General features: G+C 52.1%; 2 protein-coding genes and 4 non-coding genes across 6 annotated transcripts in view; 2 read left to right on the top strand and 4 right to left on the bottom strand.

Annotated features, from left to right (window-relative positions):
• Window positions 1-4,457: 4,457 nt before the first annotated feature.
• Window positions 4,458-8,166, bottom strand: RPL23 (ribosomal protein L23). Its single transcript, XM_002719334.6, has 5 exons — window positions 8,127-8,166; window positions 7,468-7,551; window positions 7,059-7,187; window positions 4,672-4,785; window positions 4,458-4,596 (listed from the first exon to the last, which is right to left on the bottom strand). The coding sequence occupies exons 1-5, from the start codon at window positions 8,137-8,139 to the stop codon at window positions 4,514-4,516; spliced, it is 423 nt and encodes a 140-aa protein (XP_002719380.3). The 5' UTR covers window positions 8,140-8,166; the 3' UTR covers window positions 4,458-4,513.
• On the bottom strand, window positions 7,304-7,439 carry LOC127484532 (small nucleolar RNA SNORA21). The gene has a single exon (XR_007911593.1). It is a non-coding gene; the product is annotated as a small nucleolar RNA SNORA21 (small nucleolar RNA).
• A 3,400-nt stretch (window positions 8,167-11,566) lies between the features above and the next one.
• On the bottom strand, window positions 11,567-11,638 carry TRNAC-GCA (transfer RNA cysteine (anticodon GCA)). The gene has a single exon. It is a non-coding gene; the product is annotated as a tRNA-Cys (tRNA).
• A 3,508-nt stretch (window positions 11,639-15,146) lies between these two features.
• TRNAC-GCA (transfer RNA cysteine (anticodon GCA)) lies at window positions 15,147-15,218 on the top strand. Its single transcript has one exon. It is a non-coding gene; the product is annotated as a tRNA-Cys (tRNA).
• Window positions 15,219-16,673: 1,455 nt separating this feature from the next.
• TRNAC-GCA (transfer RNA cysteine (anticodon GCA)) lies at window positions 16,674-16,745 on the bottom strand. The gene has a single exon. It is a non-coding gene; the product is annotated as a tRNA-Cys (tRNA).
• Window positions 16,746-17,521: 776 nt separating this feature from the next.
• LASP1 (LIM and SH3 protein 1) overlaps window positions 17,522-20,712 on the top strand; it is a 40,198-nt gene continuing 37,007 nt past the window's right edge. The window contains 1 exon segment of the mRNA NM_001082778.1: window positions 17,522-17,598. Coding sequence (NP_001076247.1) covers window positions 17,530-17,598 — 69 coding nt within the window. The 5' untranslated portion in view covers window positions 17,522-17,529.

Below are 20,712 nucleotides of genomic sequence, written 5' to 3'. Positions count from 1 at the left end.
GGGGCAACCAGGACAGAATCCAGTGCCCCGACCGGGACTAGAACCCGCTGTGCCGGTGCCACAAGGCAGAGGATTAGCCTATTGAGCCATGGCGCTGGCCTGTTATTGTTTTAATATATCAAATTATTGGGTGGGAAAATCACTATGTTCCTAAATCTGTATATGTGAATTACATGAAATTTGTTCACCTTAAATTTAAAAAAATATTTTTTTTTGACAGGCAGAGTTAGATAGTGAGAGAGAGGCGCCGTGGCTCACTAGGCTAATCCTCCACCTAGCGGCACCGGCACACTGGGTTCTAGTCCCGGTCGGGGCGCCGGATTCTGTCCCAGTTGCCCCTCTTCCAGGCCAGCTCTCTGCTGTGGCCAGGGAGTGCAGTGGAGGATGGCCCAAGTACTTGGGCCCTGCACCCCATGGGAGACCAGGAGAAGTATCTGGCTCCTGCCATCGGATCAGCGCGGTGCGCCGGCCACAGCGCGCTGGCCGCGGCGGCCATTGGAGGGTGAACCAACGGCAAAGGAAGACCTTTCTCTCTGTCTCTCTCTCTCACTGTCCACTGTGCCTGTCAAAAAAAAAAAAAAAAAGATAGTGAGAGAGAGACAGAGAGAAAGGTCTTCCTTTGCTGTTGGTTCACCCCCAAAATGGCCGCTACGGCCAGCATGCTGTGGCTGGCGCATCACACCGATACGAAGCCAGGAGCCAGATGCCCCCTCCCGGTCTCCCATGCAGGTGCAGGGCCCAAGCACTTGGGCCATCCTCCACTGCCCTCCCGGGCCACAGCAGAGAGCTGAACTGGAAGAGGAGCAACAAGGACAGAACTGGTACTCTGACCGGGACTAGAACCCAGGTGCTGGCGCCGCAGGCGGAGGATTAACCTAGTGAGCTGTGGCACAGGCCAAAAAAATATTTTTTAAAGATTTATTTATTTGAAAGTCAGAGTTACACAGAAGAGAGGCAGAGAGAAGTCTTCCATCTGCTGGTTCACACCTCAATTGGCTGCCGTGACCAGAGCTGTGCCAATCCAAAGCCAGGAACCAGGAGCTTCCTCCGGGTCTTCTCATGCAGGTGCAGGGACCCAAGGACTTGGGTCATCTTCTGCTTTCCGAGGCCATAGCAGAGAGCTGGATGGGAAGTGGAGCAGCCGCGACTCGAACTGGTGCCCATATGGGATGCCAGCACTACAGGTGGCGCCTTTACCTGCTACGCCACAGTGCTGGCCCCTAAATTTTTTTGTTTTGTTTTGTTAGTATTTATTTAAGAGACAGGAAAACGGGAGATCTCCCATCTGCTGTTTCATTTCCCCAAGTGCCCAAAACAGCAGCTGGTTCCTTTTATTTTCATTTTTTTAAAAAAATTTATTTTATTTATTTGAAAGGCAGAGTGACAGAGGAAGGTAGAGACAGAGAGAGGTCTTCCATCCACGGGCTCACTCCCCAAATGGAGCTCCGCAAAGGCTGGAGCTGGGCTAATCTGAAGCCAGGAACTTCTTCCGGGTCTCTGACTAGGGTGCAGGACCCCAAGCACTTGGGCCATCCTCCACTGCTTTCTCAGGCACATTAGCAGGGAGCTAGATTGGAAGTGGAGTATCAGAACCTTGAACAGGCGCACATATGATAAGCTGGCACCGCAGGCCAGGGCTTTAACCTGCTACGCCACAGCACCACAGCATGTCCCTCCTTTTTTATTTGAGAGACACGGGCTGGTTCATTTCCCAAATGCCTGCTACAGCCCTGGCTGGACCAGGGTGAGGCCAGGAGCCAACTCAATATAGATCTCCTACGTGGCTGGTGTTAGGCTTAATGAGTTTAGGGTTCAAAGAAGGCAAGGAGGCAACCAGTTCCAGTAGAAAAGACTATTTCAGTGGGGACAGAATGCAGGGGCCAGGTAAAGAAAGTAGGGGTTCAGCCTGCTGGGCCACAGGGGTTTTCAGCCAGGCTTCCTTCCATTTGGGCAGCAGGCACAGGCCCCGAAGCAGCTTGTTGGGGGAGGTGCGGGCACTACATGGACCCTGAGAGGGTGGCTGGGGGACTTGCACAAGGATCCTTGGAGGTGTTTACAATGCATGGTCTTAGCAGTTTGGAATGTCCCAAGTGAAGGGCTTTCCTGAGCAATAAAAATCCCATTTGCCTTTAGATTATCTGTGCCCAGTTTCATCGGGCTTGGGCATCATAGGCCTAACAGGTAGCAGAGATCCAAGTTCTTGAGCCATCACCTTCTGCCACCCAGGGTGTGCATTAGCAGGCAACTGGAATTGAAGCACAGCTGAGGCTTAACCCAGGTTCCAAATGGGGTCTTCCTGGCTGCACCAGACACCCACCGCAGCTCCCCGTTTTAAGAGCAACGTGGTCTTTTCTCCCAATGTGTATTACAGTTTCCCTAATCTGGCTCCCTTAAGGCTTGCACTCAGAATTGGTAAGAAAGTTCAGATAGCTCCTACTTCCAACTCTTCATTTTGCAGAGCTGAAAACTGAAGCTCAGATTCCCCAAATGTCGTTAGTGGCGACTCTAGAACTCAGGTCATCTAACTTGCGATCAGATCAGGGGCCACACCTCCCCCCGCCCACCGGATCTTTGCATTAACTGGTATTCATCCTTCTACAAAAACAGAAGTGGGTCCATCATAGCATTTTCCCTTCTGCTACTCTAATGCGTATGCTTGTTGTAGAATACAGCATAAAATGTTTCGTCTGGTTCTGACTCCAGCTGATTACTTCCTATGTTATTTCTCCCTAATAAATCCTTACATAGATGTTTATATGTCAATGCACCTTCTACAGAGTACTCACAACCACCCCCTAAGGTGCAAATTAACCTAACTAGACCGATATCAGGGGCTTAGGGGATTTACTTTTAACTTTTACTTAGAAAAGCAAAACAAATCTCCCATCTGCTGGTTCACTCACCAATGCCCCTAACAGGGGTGGGTCTTGTGGCACAGCAGGTTGAGGTACCCTTTGGGACACCTGCATCCTGTAGTGCATGGCTGGAGTCCTGGCTACTGCACTTCCAATCCAACTTCCTGCTAATGCATCCCGGGAGGCAGGCTTATGCTTGGACCCCTGCCACAAATTCCCAGCCCTGGCTGTTTTGAGCTTTTGGGATGTGAACAGATGGAAGATAAACATTAAAACACACACATACGACACTGCCTGGCTGGGTGCTGGTACCCATCCCAGCTGCCTTACTTTAATCCAGCTCCCTGCTAATGGCCTAGGAAAAGCAGATGGATCAAGTGTTTGGGCTCCTGCCCCCCATCCCCACACACACATGATGGGAGATCAGGATGATGCTACTGGCTTTGGTCTGGCTCAGGCCTGGCTGTTGCTGTCCTCTTGACCGAACCAACAGATCTCTAACTCTTGCACTTTCAAATACACAAATGCCCCAGTGACTAAAGCCAGAACTGGGAGTTCAATCACAATCTTTCACGTAGGTGGTTGGGATCCAAGTACAGGAGCCACCCCCTGCTGCCTCCAAAGGTACACTAGCAGAAAGCTGGAACCACAGCATGTTTACATGGGATGCAGTCTTCAGTGTTGTGCCAAACACTTCCCTGGGATGTATTTCATTTTTGCTAATACTTTTAAGATACATATGGAGCCAGATCTGTGGCATGGCAGGTAAAGCTGCCACCTGCAGTGCCGACCTCCCATACGGGTGCTGGTTGGAGTCCTGATCGCTCCACTTCTGACCCAGCTCTCTATGGCCTAGGAAAGCAGTGGAGGCCTGGAAGTTCTGGCCATTTGGGGAGTGAACCAGCAGATGGAAGGTCTTTCTGAAACTCTGCCTTTCAAATAAATAATCCACATTGCCTGCATTACACAGCTACAGAAAAAAAAATCACTAGTTCTGGCCATGTCTTTTTCACTATCTCAAAAGCCTTCCTCACCATAGGACACTCAGTGTACATGAGGTAACCTGTCACCAACTAGCATTTAGTATTTGCAGTTTAGGGACTTGAAAGCCTACAGCAGAAATTGAAAATACCAGAGCAAATGTTTAGCTTAGAAAACCCAACACCCGTAGTGGAGATCCTGGTTCAACTGCCAGCTCGATGGCACCTTCCTGCAAACGCACATCCTAGGAGACAGCAATGGTTGTCCCTGCTGCCCACATGAGACTGGGCTTCAGCCTGGCCCACCCTGAATTTGGGAAGTGAATCTATAGGTATATCCATCTCTCCACCTGTCAAATAAACAAGCTTATGGCCATTGGTTCATTTCCAATGGCCAAAGTTAGGCCAAGTCGGAGCCAGAAGCCCAGAACTCCATCTAGGTATTCCCTGCCAATGGCAAGGTGCATCAGCAGGGAGCTGTATTGGAAGCAGAGCAGCTTTGGCCTCTAGGATGGTATCTTTGTTTACATATGCCCATGGAAAGCCTGAACAGTCTCATTTTACAAAGAAGCAATGGGTAGGGTGTGTCAGGAGGTGTAGAAATGAACAGGAATGCAAGGACTGGGAGCAAATACTTTTTAATGGGTTATTTATCTTTTTTACAAATACACTGGAGGATCATGCAATGCTGCCTGCATTGGATGCAATCCTAGGCCACAAGTCTGCACACTCCTTTGCAACTGGTCCAGTGATGGCAGAACCTGCGTTAAAAAGAGGGACAGTTAAGACATGACAGAGTTCCTTGCTTGTACCCCTAGACCAGAGTTAAATCTTACCTTTCATCTCGCCTTTATTGTTTACTATGACTCCTGCGTTATCTTCAAAATAAAGAAACACGCCATCTTTTCTCCGGTAGGACTTTCGTTGTCGAATCACCACTGCTGGATGGACTGAGGGGGAGGAAAGGACAACAGTCACTGACCTGCCAAGCCCCAGAGCCGCCACACAAGCAGCTCATCCCTCTGGACAGAACATATACTTCTGAGGCCGAACTATCAACCTCAGGTTATATTCCACTCAACTGTGTGTCAAACCCCCAAGAAAGCACACACCTGATCTGTAAGTTAGTTCAAAAGAATTTGTCAGAATTAAAGATGTATTTAATGTGTCAAGCTCTATATATTAACTCATTTACATGGCAACTGCCCCAAAGAAAGCCTTCAACTGCTAGTGTGCATGAGGCGCACTTGAAAGTGGATGCAGGAAAAAGGAGTAAGAAGTTTACGGCGGGCGGCCCGCATTGTGACACAATGAGTTACACTGCCATTTGGGATGCCCATATCCCGTATTAAGTGTCCATTCCAGTCCAGGCTACTCTGCTTCCCAGTTTCCTGCTGATGAACTTGTGAGGGAAGACAGATGTCGGCCCAAGTACTTGGGTCCTGGCCAACCATGTGGGACACCCAGATGGAGTTCTGGACTCCTAACTTCAGCCTGGCCCAGCATGGGCTGCTGAGGGCACTTGAGGAGTGAACCAGCAAAGAGAGGTTCTCTCCGGCTCTCCTGTCACCCTGCCTCTGCAATAAGTAACTTTAAGTATCAGACAAGCTATCTAGGTAAGCAGCCATGGGACACTTACTGAGGTAGCCTTGTCGACCATGGCACATTCCTCTCTATTCACAAACTACTAACGCTCACCAATGCATGAAGCAGATGACGCTACAAACTTCCAGTCCTGCTCCCTCCTCCACATTTCTGGGCTTTCGTGTATAAGTCTATATCCAAGGTGAGGAGATATACTGCTCAGCTGATACAAGGACTAAAGAAAACAGTAACAGAACTGGAAAATCACAAGTACAATTAAAACCACCAAGTGTTCTCCGGTCTGTCCCACCACTGCCTGAGACCAACAGTATCCTCTGCGGCCACCGCACCACTAAGGAATGGCTGTTTGCTCTGCTCTTCTCTGACAGCTCCCCGGTCACCTGCAGACCCAGGAAGTGTTCTGAGAAGAGGAAGAAGCCCTTGCATCCTCTTCCCCGACACTGACTAATCAATACTTAGTCACAAGCAGTGCCCACACCTTCAAGTGATATTCAAGGGAACAAAGCATGATTTCTGACCAAAAAGACTAAAACCCTACTGAGACGCACGGAGTCGGCTGCAATCCAGAGCGCTGACCTGTCACATGACGTGTACTCCAAAGGGTGGCTCGATGTCTGTGCAGAGCAAGACACCCTACAGCAGACACAGCATAAAGCAGGCAAGGGGAGAAGTTGAGAAAGGAAATAGTAAAAGTTCACTGGATACCCCAAGTTCTTAAGCCAGACAGGACAAGCTGGAAGTGTCCCAAGGCCTCCCATTTCAATGTGTACACCTGGGGTCAAAGCTTTGATGGGGGTAACCATAAACAAACAATGAGCAGCTCCTTGTACCCATAACCTTGCATTCATCAATCCATAGTCTGCCTGGAAGCATACCATCTGTTATTCTGTGCTCAACCAAGTGCTAGGCAACAGGCCAGATGCTCCACACCCTCAGCTCATCAGCTGGCCTCACAGCACTTGAAAAACTAGCGAACTACTTGATTCCCTTTCAAACCAGTATTCCCGAAAAGGAAACTCACCTGAGTGATCTCCCCTGTCCAGCTAAGTCTCTGACCAAGCATACATTCTCTCTCACACACACACACATTCACCAAGCACCACCATGTGCACGTGTAGCCAAGGTATCAGCCAAGAATTGAACACATGCTCTGGTCAAGGAACCTTAAATAGAGAACACCTTCTATGTCGCAAAAAAATCCCCACTGGGATTATCTGTTGAGGGGCTAAGGAAGATGTCATCAAGGCAGTGAGCTGGGCTGGGCTATTTCAGGCAGGAGGCACAGTGAGTAAGATCGACCTGAAGGGATACTGGCCAGAGCACAACTCCAACTGGAAAGGAAGAGAGCTGGGGCCCACAGCCAGCAGAAGAGAGCGGAATGTTAAGTTCCAAGGGGACAGAGCTTGGCTTCTATAGGTGTAAGCATGGGAGGCGGTCGACAAGGGGCTGATGAACTGAGCTGGGGACGTGGCAGGGTAAACACGCCAGGCCCAAGTGAGAAGCAGCTCCCTAGGGCACAACTCCTACTTCGGCTATTCATCTCTGATGGTCTCTCACCAGCAATCAAGCGTGCAAGTGGTCTGTCTGCAGGACTCACGGTCCACTTCCCGACACTCACCCTTCTTCCTGAGCTCCGGTTTGCCTTTCTTGACCGTGGCCATCACCATGTCACCCACGCCAGCGGCGGGAAGTCTGTTCAGCCGTCCCTTGATCCCCTTCACAGAGATGATATACAGATTTTTGGCTCCTATGTTAAGATACAAGCAAAGCTTCATTTTTTAACAAGGTAGGCAGCTCCACCAGTGTTCCAAGTCTCTCCAGCTCTGCTCCCCGCCCCCGTGGTTTTTCCCCAACAGTGGAACGTCTTGTCACACCACCGATTGAAGCAAAACAGCACAACATGCTGCCGCTTCACCCAAAAGCGGTGCTTTTGGCTCTGCCCCTTCTGGACGGCTCGATGGGTCATTAGCAAAGGCCCACTGAGTGCTTTTAAAAGGGGGGATGTAGCAGGCGCCAGCCAAACTCACCCGTGTTGTCGGCGCAGTTGATCACGGCGCCTACCGGAAGACCCAGGGAAATCCGAAATTTCGCGCCGGAGGACCCGCCACGTCCTGCGGGTGGGAAGGGAGACAGGGTAAATGGTCACTGAACGGACACGGTCCAGAGTCTCACTGTCAATAATAAGCTCATTGCACGCGCTTTCCCGGACTATACATGCACACCAACTTTTTCTAGGCCTCCATTTAGTCTCTTACTGGGTCCCACCGCCTCGGCCACCAAACAGCCAATGCCTTATTACCATACTTATGTGGAGATTAAGGGGCTTGGAATAACTCAATTCTCGCTCCAACTTGGCAACAGTTCTTCCTACACGGCGAGAGACTGCCTAAGTCCTCCTGCCTAAGCCTTTGCAATTTGAACTTCACCAATGCCAACGACATGCACGGAATAAGGATTCCGCCCACTACAGTCTAGAATCACGTCGGGATGCCGCCTGCTGAACGCCCCAGGACCACCACCCCCGCCACTTTCGAGCGATCTCGCTGTGCTCTCGCGGTGCCTCTCATCTTTCTCTCTGGCCCGAAGGAGAGCAGAGCGCACTAGCTGCTTAAAGCCTCCGCTCCCGGCGAGCCCGGTAAGCTCTACGCGGCCGATGGCGAACGATTCTCTAAAGCCCAAAGCTCACCTCGCTTCGACATCTTGGACGCCGGAAAGGCACAGAAAGGAAGTAGGCACAAAGGACGCTGGGATATGAACTTCGATGCCCCGCCCACTTCCGTGACGGGCAGTTTGTTAAACCCGCCCCTTCCCGAGGGCGCTGAATTTCTACGTAATAAATCCAGGACGTCCACTGGGGCTCTGGCTGCGAAGTGGAAGGTTCGCGGAGACCGTTTTTGCCGAAGTGGTTTGAAACCCGGGCTCTCCACGCTGCGAGTCGAAAGTAGATGAGGACATGCAAACATTGATTTGTTGTTTTACCCAGCAGTCTCTTTTGAGCACTTAGCATGTGCCAGGCATTTCTGAAGACCAGGAATTCAGAAATAATTAAAATGTGGATTGTGCTATGTGGGGCTCCCCAAGAAACAGAGGCCCGGGGTGTGAGGATGGCGAGCTCGAAACAGTTTCATTAGGACGTGATACAGTTGCGAAGCGGTATTGCAATGCTACAGATCATTCCTGTCTGTGTTTTGCATATACGGCATTACTCGTGTCAACCCCCCGCCCCCAGCTTCTTTCCTACCATCGATATTCAAATATTTATTGAGCGCCTACTTTATGCCAGATTCTTTTTTTTCTTTAAAATTTTTTTTATTTATTTGAGAGGGGGAGAGAGATAGTCTTCCATACACTGGTTGACTCCCCAAGTGGCTGAGTCTCCCAAGAACTTGGGCCATCTTCTGCTGCTTTCCCAGACCATAGCAGAGAGCTGGATCAGAATTGGAACAGCCAGGACTCGAACCAATGTCTGTATGGGATGCTGGCACTGCAGGCAGCGGCTTTACCTGCTATGCCACACTGCCAGCTCCTATGCCAGATTCTTTTCCAAAAAAATTTATCTTATTTTATTTGAAAGGCAGAGTTAAGAGAGGGAGAGACAGAGAGGGATCATCCATCCGCCGGTTCATTCCCCAAATGGCCGCAAAGGCTGAGGTTGGGCCAGGGCCAGGGCCAGGCAGGAGCCAGGAGCTGGGAGCTTCTGGCTTCCCAACGTGGGAGCAGAATCCCAAGCACATGGGCCACCTTCCACTGCTTTTCCCAGGGAAAACCTTTTAGTAGGGAGCTGGCTTGGAAGTGGAGCAGCTGGGACTCAAGCTGAAGCAGATATGGGATGCCACAAGGTTGAGCCCCTTTTTCCAGAGAGGAGGAGAGCCAGAGATCTTCCATCCGCTGGTTCATTTCACAGATGTTAGTGAGGACTGAAGCCAGGAGCCTGGAACTCCATCTGGGTCTCCCATGCGTATGGCAATGCCCCAAGCACTGGGCCATCTTCTGTTGCAGTTGCAGGAAGCTGGATTGGAAGTGGAGTCAGAGCTCATTTGGGATGGCAGTAAGTGTGCCACAGGCCCCTTTCTAACAAACGCTGTCTTGGGCCTGCATGGGATGACATCAGAGAACAAAACAGATCAACGTTCTTGTCCCTATGGAGCTTGCATTTTGCTGAGATGCAGATGGAGGCAGATATTAGATGCTAAACAACAGATATGATAAATAATTGTGGGGGGCATAGCAGGTAAAGCTGCCACCGGCAGTGTCAGCTTCCTATGTGGGCGCTGGTTTGAGTCCCGGCTGCTCCAGTTCTGATCCAGCTCTCTGCTGTGGCCTGGGAAAGCAGTAGAAGATGACCCAAGTCCTTGGGCCCCTGCACGCACATAGGAGACCCGAATGAAGCTTCTGGTTTCAGGCTTGGCCACTGTGGCCATTTGGAGAGTGAATCAATAGATGGAAGATTCTCTCTCTCTTCCTTATCAAATAAATGTTTAAAAAATAAACAGCAACAACAGGGAAGACTATGGAATCAGCAATTTTCTTGGTTGGTGCTCCTACCAGTGGCTCAACCTGGAAACAGGAAGAAAACTAATCCTCTTCTCCCAGGCTCCCACATCTAGTCTCCAGATCTACCGACTTGCGTCTACTTCCTGAACTTCTCTCCATGCTGCAAAGATGTGCCCTTGGCCCGAGGTTGTTGCAGCAGTCTGTAAGTGATTGGACCATAGCCTCCCATTGGGAAAACTTTTGTGGTGGTTCTCTAGTGCTCATCAAAGGAAGCTCCCGTTCCTCCGCAGAACTTTACAGTTGCTTCCCCAAATGGCCACTTCCTCCCTGGCTTCCTCTCCCGCCACCTCGCCTCCTGCACCTAACGCCCCAGCAGCACCAGACTGCTGAGGATTCCTGGACACATCTTTGAGCTGCACTGTCTCCTGCCTTATCGGCCAGGTGTTCCAAACGTCTCAGGCGCCGTCTCTTCCATGTGATATCTCACAACCACGGCCTTCTTTCCTAGGTGCCGCCTCTTTACCTGGAGCAGTGGTTCTCAAATATTTTCATCTTAGATCTCCTTATTAAGTTATTAAGAATCTCAAAGAATTGTTGGTTATATAGGTTATGTCTATAGACATTTGTCAGATTCAAAATTAAATTTGAGAAATGTTTAAATAGTTACTAATGTGAGACAACAGTAATACTGCCATTATCAGTTAAAACAAAATTTTAGTGGAAAAAAAAAAAACTTTTTCCAAACAAAAACAGTTGAATGCCAGGTGTTTGCACAACGGCTGTGATGCCACGTGGAACACCCCATCTCAGAGCGCCTGGGTTCTAATCCGGGCTCCACTTCCGATTCTAGCTTCCTGCTAATGGGCACTGCAGGAGGCAGTAGATAATGGCTCAAGCACTTGGGTCCTGCCACTCACATGGGAGGCCAGGGTTGAGTTCCCAGCTCCTGGCTTCCCCTGGCTGTCATGGGCACCTGAATCAGCAGATGGAAGACCTGTCTCTGGCTGTCTTTAAAAAAAAAAAAAAGATTTAAAAGTGAATGGATGTCGGAGGAGAGAGGCAGCTTTTGGCACAGCAGGTTAAGATGCCTTTGCAAGGTTGGTATCCCATATTGGAGTGGCACTCAGATTCCCAGCTGCTCCGCTTCTGATCCAGCTCCTTGCTAATGTGCCTGGAAAGGCAGGCGTAAGATGGAGTTCCTGGCTCTTGGCTTCAGCCTGGACCAGGCTTGGATGTTGCAGCCACTGGGGAGTGAATCAGCAGATGGAAGATCTGTCTTCTTTGTTGCTCTGCTTTTTGAATAATTATTTTTAAAGCTAACATTTAAAAAGTAACTGTGGCTTTGTTTTACATCTTTTTGGACATTCCTGTGAAATCTGGCATAATAATGAGAGCGAGCTGGTTTTGGGAGTTTCCTCCATCTTACCTGTAGAACAATGTCTGAGACTTGGCAGCAGAAAGGGTTTCTTTCATACACTCTCAACTCAATACTAATCCAAAGGGCGTTCCCAGTGTTTTAGGGACTACTATTGTAACTTCCTGGGTTTCTTTTGTGAGTTGAGAGTCCCTGAAGATGCAGAAGCATCCTTGATCCTTTCTACCTACTATTTTAATTTTAAAAGTGAGTATACAAGGGGGCACCCGGATTTGAACCGGGGACCTCTTGATCTGCAGTCAAATGCTCTACCCCTGAGCTATACCCCCTCTGCTGGGAGAAAGGGAGATTACAGCTTAAATGCCGATGTACTCACTATCCATAGTGTCCAGTGATTAACAATAGTTTGGTATCCATGATAAAAGGCTTCAAATTTTCTGTAGTAATACTGACAAACCAAAGATTACAGAATCAATCTAGACCAAAACGTTGGGAGAGGAGGGAGAAGTCCACTCTGACCCAGGCTTAACAATCCCGTGGGTCCCCTTTCCATCTCCCCTGCCTGCAATCTGAACTGCACGGAATCCATAGCCTGCTGCTTTGTGCGCAAGACTGCTATCCCTGTCTCCCTGGGTGATCCGGGCCAAAAGAGTCCCCATCATCTCCGTTCTCTCCTTTGTCCTCATCACTTTCTCTCTCCAGCTCTTTCAGTTGTCAGCAGGTTTCCCTAGAACAGGGAAAACCCTTCTTTTGGCTGTGATCACCTACCCAGTTCTTGTTTTTATAGAAAATCTGAGTTCATTTAATCAACAATCTGTCTCAGCACCTCTGAGACTCTGCATTTCGTTCCTCGACTGCCAGTTATTTTTCCCTTTGGAATATGTATCTTATTTCTCCAACCAGACCGTAAGTTCCCTGAGGGCAGGGGTCATGTTACATTACTTTCTATATTCCCTAAAATACTTGCCAGCCATGCTGCAGCCTAAGTCAGTGCAACGGTGGGATTCCTCCCAGGCTGCACACAGGCAGCTGAATGCTGTTGGAGAAAGATGCGCCCGTTTGTGGCACTCCACCAGGCGCAGGCGGGTTTCTGCCTTGGATTCCTACACCCCTGCCCATTTTCTCCCTCTCCAAAGTGACTCTCACACATTTCTCCTGTCTCAGTTCTTCCCCATTTTATCTCGCCTCCTCACTCTCCCAACTCAAGTGCTTGCTTCTTCTTTTTTTGGAGAAAACAGAATCACTCCATTACAGTGTGGTGTTCACATATGGTTAACGATCCGCTTTGGGGGAGGTGGTGTTTTTTTTTTTTTTTTTTTTTTGATAACATTTGCCAACTTCCATAGTGCAAATACACCCACCTGCTCCCTGTGAAACACCAAAGTGAAGTCAACTGGCTGAAACATATCCTTGAAATGGAATCATTGGTTCTCACAAGCCAGTTTGAGCCAAGTCCAGCACACTTTTGAGCTCCCCAGATTATATTTGCAGGCTGGACCCATCCTCTGAACTCTGGAATTAACTGGATCTCCACCTGCACCCTCAACATCTCCTCCTAATGGCCTATTGGGCACCTCACACTCAACGCGGTGGCCTTGGTACTAGGACATAAAGTCCACAAGCACAGGAGGCTACACTCTATAATTTTCTGTGTAGGAGTTTTAAAAAAAAACTTTTTTAAAAATAAACTTCCCCTTTGTGTGTGTGTGTGTGAAATAACTGCACCACCATAAAGATGGTAGGAAAATAAGGATAGTCATTCTTGGTTCTTCTCTTTCTGGTTTCTTCCCCAAACCATCCAACCAACAGCACGTGCTGTGGCTGCCCAGCCATGGTCAGGCTAGACGCCGCAGCCCCAGGGGTGGCGTGATAGCGAGCTTCCAGATTAGGCCACCTCCCAAGTCCCTTGTGAATTCACGTGGGAGTCCCTGCCCTTACAAGAGGAAATGGACTTTGCAGATGTGATTAGGTTAAAGATCTTGAGATGGGGAGATTATCCCAGATTATCCAGGTGAGCTCAGTGCGATTACAGGGGTCCTTGGAAGAGGGAAGCAGAAAGAGCAGAGGCATAGAATATGATGGGGTGGAAGCAGAGGTCAGGAGAGAGGCTGTGCCACTGGCATTGAAGGTTGAAGAACGGGTTTTGAGCGGAAGAATGCAGCAGCCATCAGATAGTGAAAGACTCACGTGAGAGGACTCTCCCCTAAGGCCCCTAGAGGGATTGCCGGCATGCCATCACCTGTTCTCAGTCCAGTGAAATTGATTTTACAATTCTCACCTCCAGAATCGTACAACAATCTGTTTTAAGCAAATGAATTATAATAACTTGTTAAGGCAGCAATAAGACACTACTACACCACTGTAGTCTAAGACATCACCATCACCTCTCACCCACACAATTGCAAGAGCTTTCTAACTGGTCCCTCTGTATTTACCTTGCTGGGCTTTTTTTTTTTTTTTTTTTTTTTTTTTTTTTTTTTTAAAGCTTTTGTTTGAAGTGGGGGGAGGGAGAGAGGGAGAGTATCTTCCAGCTGCTGGTTCACTCCCCAAATACCTGTAACATGCTGGGCCAGGATGAAGCTAGGAACCAGGAACTCCATCTTGGTCTCCCACAGAGTGACAGGAACCCAAGCACCTGAGCCATCATCTGCTGCCTCCTGGGGTAGCATCAGTAGGAAGCTGGATCACAAGCGGAGTAGCACTCTGCTATGGGATGCAGGTGTCCCAAGCAGCCGTTTAACCCACTGCACCACAAACGTCCCCTGTGCCCCTTTGCTTATCTTTTGGATATAATGAGAACACTTAATATGAGCTTCTCCTCCCCACAGTCCCCAGTAGCCTACTCGTTCTACTCCGTGTTTCTGAGGGTGTGACTATTTTAGATAGCTCACAGGACTGTATGTGGAATGATGCATATTTGGCCTTCTGTGACTGGCTTAGTTCACTTAGCATTACGTCTTTAAGGTCCACCCAGGCTTTCGCATATTACAGGCGTTCTTCCTTTTTAAGGATGAATGGGATGGATATATATTCTCCGACTGCACTCTTGACTTCCTATAGATCTCTGCCACAGCAGACCGGGTGATGATTTCAGATCCCCCTGCTTGTAACTATCCAGGGGCGGCTTCTTCTTCTTCTTCTTCTTCTTCTTTCTTCTTTCTTCTTTCTTCTTTCTTCTTTCTCCTTTCTTCTTTCTTCTTTTTTTTTTTTTCTTTTTTAAATAAAATCCAGGCTCTGCACCTTGGCCACCAAACCCTGCCTACTTCTTTAGCTCTGTTGAGTAGTTCTGGTTCTGGCCCTCCTTCCTCCACCTACCCTGGCCATAAACTCTTTGCCAAAGCCACTTCTTCCACCTGGAGACCCCTGCCTCCTTTATGTCCTTCAAGTCTTCACTGGCTAGTATGAAATTTCCCCTAGTATTTCCCTAACGCATCTTATTTTTAATTGGAATGATTTCCCTCATCACTCCTGGACATTCATTTGTGTGCTGTTTTCCTAGTCTGTTCCCGGGAGAGGGGGGTCACCCACCCCAGCACCAACTGGGGGGCCTCTCACGGGAGGTGTCTCTTTAGCTGTTGTCTTGTGCTGGGAGTCACTTGAGGGAAAGATTCCCTATCCAGGTTTGCAAGAGGTTATGTTCTTGTTTGTTAGAGGAGAAATGAATACCTGAATTCGCATGTTTTAAGATTGCTGCTATGTTTTTAGTTGGTCTTTTAATTCATGCCTCCTTGGTGGTAAAGTCCAGTATCACCCAGTAAAAATATTTTTTGGACAATTTTTTAGTGTGAAAAATTTCCAACCCGTAGGAAAAGCATTTACCCAGGCATAACCAGCAGAGGGGGTATAGCTCAGTGGTAGAGCATTTGACTGCAGATCAAGAGGTCCCCGGTTCAAATCCGGGTGCCCCCTTCCTGTCCTCTTTATGCTTTTCAGAGAAAGCTGATAACCCAGAATAACTTCAATAGTAAATTGTAAACCCCAAGACACCCCCCAAAATGTCCCTTATAATTTCCTCCTTGGCTGCTCTGGCTCATGTATTCCCCTCCAAACAGACACAGAACTCCTCCTGTATCCAAGACTGTGGGGACCCACTGGCTCAATATTAATTCTACTTTGGCTTTGGGCAGAAAAGGCTGAGCAAGGTTTGAGTTTTTTTTTTTTTTTTTTTTTTTTTTTTTTTTTTTTTTTTTTTTAACCTACTTCATACCTCGACTTGAAAGACTAGGGGATTGTTTGGGAGGGTTATATAGGGAGAAGTTTAACAGGCAGAGAGATCAAGGCTAAAAGGCTTAGTTCAAGGGCAGGGCTTTGGTGGTAAGCTCCAGGCCTGGTGTCCAGGAAGGAGAGAAAAGTTGGTTATTTGTGGAATCTGGTCTTTTCATGGCAGCTCTGCAGCATCTCCCTGTCCAGCCCCCAGATGGGGAAAAATGAGCTGCAGTATTCCCAGGAGGGAAATGACACAATCAGATTCCGGGTTTAAAATATCGCAGCTGCCCCCTGACCCGAGCAGAATGTCTCTCCCTTTTGCCTTCATTTTTCCTTTTTTTGGGCAAAGCCCAGAGGACGGGGATGCCTTTGCTTCTTCCTTCACACTGGCTTCCTCAGGCCCAGCGACTGACTGTCAGCCACGCAGCCAGCCGATTTTTGTCCCCTTTAGGTTATGAAATTTGAAGTCCTTTGATTATTAGTCCAGTAATTCTCAATGTGTGTTTGTGTGGGGGGACTTGTTAGAAATGCAACTTCTCGCCCTCCTGCAGGCCTGCAGAACCGGAAGCTGGGGGTGTTTGATTTAACCCGCCGTTGTGATGCACCCCGAAGTCTGAGAACCATTGCATTCGCGTATAGTAGGGCATGATTCTGTTTCTGCACATTGAGAGGAGCGCAAGGGTGTGTCCTGGCTATGTCACCCTTCTCTGCCCGCTTTCACTCCGCCGGTGTCAGGAGCGAGAGCGCGCCCGCGTCCCTGGCAATATAGAAAGTTGAAGTTGGAGGTTTGTGTCTGCGGGTTTCCTTCTCTGGATCCGCCACCCCCATCGGAGGCCGGCGCCGGCTCGCAGCCATCATCCTGTCCCCAGATCCGGCACCTCGAACTGGCTGGCACGTCGGAGGCTGGCGGCCGCAGAGACCGCGACACCGCGGGCGCCAGCAGTGGGGACGCCGCAGCTTTTGTACGTGGTTGTGCGAGCACCCACCTCTCCCCCTGCCCTGCACACAAAGCAAAACCGAAAGCTCCAAGCGTGGGTTGGAAAGGAGGAAGGGGCCTTTTCTCCGTTTTGCTTCCTTTTAACACAGGATCCAACACGGTAATGATGTGTCAAGAATGAAAAATGGACCAAACCCTAGCTGGGGATGGAAAAGCCGCCGAGGGGGCACCCGGATTTGAACCAGGGACCTCTTGACCTGCAGTCAAATGCTCTACCACTGAGCTATACCCCCGCGCCGGCCCTAACCCTGGAGGCGGCTCTTTTGGGTGCTGGGAGACCTCTGTAGCTGTTATACTTGGCCGAGTAGGGAATGAAGGCAGAAGCTGCCTGTATCCCTGGAACCCTGGGGAAGGAAGACCTGCCCGGCTCCGAGGCGCTGAGTCCGGGAGGTGGGCCGGGTCCACCGGGCAAACGTTGGGGAGGATGTGGGCGGGAAGGGTGCCCCCTGGAGGGCGGGCTGGGGGCTCCCGTTCGGCCCCCAGCTTTGCGCCTGGCACGGACCGGGAGAAAAAGTGCCTGAAACAGGCAGATCTGCTCGGGCGTCCAGAAGGGCTCCAACCCCACCCTCGACGGGTGCGAGGGGTTTGCCCGCCTCCCGCAGCCCGGTTCCTCGGGAGGAGCCCCCTGCCCGGCCCGGCGCCACCCTCTGCGCTCGAAGGGCTCCCGGTGAGAGACAAGGTCCGCGGGGACACCACGGGGCGCGGGCACCCCCGGCCCCCCAGCCCTACCCGGAACCACCCCCGCGCGGCCCCACGTTGCCCCACGTCGCCCGCGGAGCGCGCCTGGCCGCGCGCGCCCCTGCCCGCGCCCGCGGCGCGTCCCCGCCCCGGCGCGGCCCCTCCTCCCCGCTGTGTTTATTAGGGGAAGGAGGGCGGAGGCGGAGGCCAGTTCCCCGGCTCCAGCCGCCGCCGCCGCCGCGCCCGTGCAGTGGCAGCCGCGGCCGCCTCCTGCCTGCTCGCCGGGGGAAAGAGGACGCGCGCGAGTCTGGGCGTCCCCGCCCCGCCTGTGTCGGAGCCATGAACCCCAACTGCGCCCGGTGCGGCAAGATCGTGTACCCTACGGAGAAGGTGAACTGTCTGGATAAGGTGAGCCCGGGTCCGCGAGCTGGGCTGCGGGGTCGGGGGCGCAGAGAGGGGCCGGGTCTTCGCCGCCTCATCCCCGCGGTCTCAGGGCAGGGCAGCGAGGGCAGGCAGTGTCCTCGGGTGTGCGGACGACCCCACTCTGCAAACCAGGGGATCCACGCGTGGCGGGCTACTGGCAAAGGGTGGGCTCTGCGTGCCGGGCTCGGGCGGACGCTGAGAAGCGGGGACACCAGGCCCTGGGGTGCGCGTTGGGGGCAAGATGCGGGGTGCAGCCCCGCCCCCTAGGGCCAAAGGAGTGCGAGGAGACGGCCGCTCCCTCTCCCCGCCGAGCCGAGCGCCAAGTAGGCGGAAGCGCGGGCGCGGGGGAGGGGGCGGGGCAGAGCCCGGGGGCCCCGCGGAGCCCGCTGCTCGCTCCGGCCGCCGCCGCCTGCGGGGCTTCCTGGCCGGGAGCCTGGGGGTGGGGGCGGGGGCCAACGGCAGGCGTCTGGTGGAGGAGGCTCCACGTAAGGACCGAGCCGCACTGCAGCCCCCCCCCTTCAACCCCCCCCCCCACTGCACCCCCTTAGTGGTTCAGCGGTTCGGGGACCAGCAGACGTCCTCCCCGGCTTCCCAACCCCCACCTCAAATTCAAAGGCAACTCCCCGGGCTAGGCGGCCCAGCCGGAGCCGGGCGGCGTCTGGGGCCGGGGCCCGGGCCGGGTGGGCGGGGGTGGGGTGGGGGGTTGCTTCGCAGAGATCCGAAATTGTGCTGGGCCTGGAGACCGGCTTGCAGAACAAAGAGCGAACTTTTCAAAGCGGATTTCTCCATCGGAGGGTGGGGTTGGCTGAGTTCTGGGGAAGCCGAGGAAAGGGAGAGGTGTTTGGGGGAGGGGAGGGTGGCCTTTTAGAATTCACTGTCCCCTAGGGACCCTTACACGCCCACCCGCCCGTGCTGGACCGTTCATCTGGTTGCCATTATACTTGGAGGGCGGCATAGAGCAGAACTGGGTGTTTCCAGCACAGTTTGGGGTGAGATCCGGTGCTCTGGTAACCTCCCTGAGGCAGACGTGGTCTGCATCCCCTCCCCAGTCTGGAGGGGAGGCCTCTGGGCTCGTCTCCCCCTCCTCCTCCTGCCTTGCACCCACGACCCAAAGCCGGCCTCGGGTCCAGACATTTTATCCTCTTGGTCTAGCTGGCAGGGGTGGGGCCTTCGGATGGAAGGTGTGTGTGTGTGTGTGTGTGTGTGCAGAGGCCCCCAGGCAAGTTTGTTGCCCACTGAGAGCCAGCCTTTGCTTGGGAAATGATAGTTCCTGGGATACTTGGTGTCCCAGCTCCCCTACCCCCTTGGGGGTGTCGCTTTCCCCAGGGACTTTTGGCCTCTGAGTCAGGGTGAGGAAGGAGGTGGAGGTTCTGAAACACAGTTGAACTTGCCCCTGCGGGGAGTGGGCATAGGGGTCCTGCTGTTTGTCCTTCTGGGGCTGGGCTGGGCAGGAGGAGATGAGGTGACTGCCCTGGGCATAGGTGAGGTGCTGATCATGCCAGCTTCTAGAGGCCAAGACCTGAGCGTGGAGCCCCCAGAGGAAGGCGCAGTCTCCCCGTAAGGACTCCTCTGCCTGCGCACACTGGGTTTTCGGCTTTCCCTGGTGGCAGGAGTTTGGCCTCTGCATCCTGAGTTTCCCATGCTTCACTTCCCCTCGGTCATGAACTGGGAAGAGGCAGTGGGTTCTTTGGCCGGTGTAAGTCCGAAGCAAGAGATAATGCAGGGATCGCTTAGCTCTTGGGCTTGGGAGACCTGGTCCTGGTTCCAGGCCTGCTCCCATCAGCTCGATGAAGGGCTTGCCCCTCAGTAGTCACCATCTGGCAGATGGGTGCGGTGATGGCATTTCTTTGGGGTGGAAGGAGCAGTGCATTAAAGTGCCTACCGGAGTGTCTGGAAGGGGTGTGGTCTCGACTGTGCCCCGCCTACTTTTCCCCTATGCTGTCTCCAGCCCACACCAACTTCCCCTATAATAGGGAGGAGACCTTGGGTGAATTCTGTATCCTGGGGGAAGGGGGTGGGGGCCTGCACCCCAGGATACAGGGCCTGCAAGGTGCCCTCCCTGTTCTCTCTCTTCCTGTCTGGAAGATGGTGTTTGTTGGGGGGGAGGGGGCGGTGCCCTGCTCAGGGGGAGCTGGAGATTCTTCCATGCAGGAAGTGGCCTGGAGAGGCTTCACCTCCCTTCACTGAGCAGGTGACCGGAATATCCAGGTGTCACACCTTTGCCTCCCAACCCCATCCGGGTAATAAGGATAGGAACCCGGAATGTGGAGCCAGTGCCCGGAGGATGCTGGACTGGCACCTGGGACCGGGCAAATGCCGACCAGCTTCCCAAGGCTTCCCTTGTACAACAAAAGTCAAAGCAGACTCACGGGTTAGCCACAGTGTGGCCAGAGCACAGGCTGTGTCCATGGTACTAAGCCTTTTTCCCTCCCTGAGCCTTATCTCCCAGAGGCATAGGTGGGTAAAAGCTATGCCAGCCCTGCAGGCACCCTGCCCCCAGCCCCCAGGGCTCAGCGTGCCCTGCACTCTGTGTGTTGCTGCTGAGGGTATTTGAGGAAGGAGGTCGAGGTTTGCCTTTCCAGAGGACTTCTGGGAATAGAGCCGGAGTGGGGGTGGGGGGTGCGAATCGGGGTGACCTCATTCGCTCATTCATTCAACAAATATTTGTTGAGCACCTACTTCATATCTGGGGACTGGCCTTGTGACGATTGGCCACATCGGTCCCCCTTGGCTCGCTTCCCGGGCTTCGGAAAGCAGGTGGAGACGGAGGGTTGGTCTGCTGCCACTTCCCCTGGAATCCCCCATCAGGAGGGCCTCTGGGTCCTTCTCCCTTCCAAGGAGCAAAGCCCCTGCCCTGTTGCTGCCGGTTCCTAGCTGCAGGTTTGAGTGCCGCGCGGTCAGCGTGTGCCTTCCATTCACAATCAGGGTGCCAGGCATGGGTTTCCCAGCAGCCTCAGCGGCAGGTGGGATGGAACCTGTGAGCGAATATCCCTGTTCACAGAGGTCGGAGAGATGGCAGGGCGTGTTCTCCCTCAGTTGGAATTTGCGTCCAAAGTTCTTTCTGCTCAGCTCTTCTGCTGCTGTGTTTTGCAAAAAAAA

The sequence above is a fragment of the Oryctolagus cuniculus genome, chromosome 17 (assembly GCF_051225735.1).
Source record: "Oryctolagus cuniculus isolate XC-2025 breed Fujian yellow rabbit chromosome 17, ASM5122573v1, whole genome shotgun sequence".
Taxonomy (NCBI): Eukaryota; Metazoa; Chordata; class Mammalia; order Lagomorpha; family Leporidae; genus Oryctolagus; species Oryctolagus cuniculus.
Note: the sequence above shows the minus strand (reverse complement) of the source record. Positions and strands in the feature narration are given on the sequence as shown.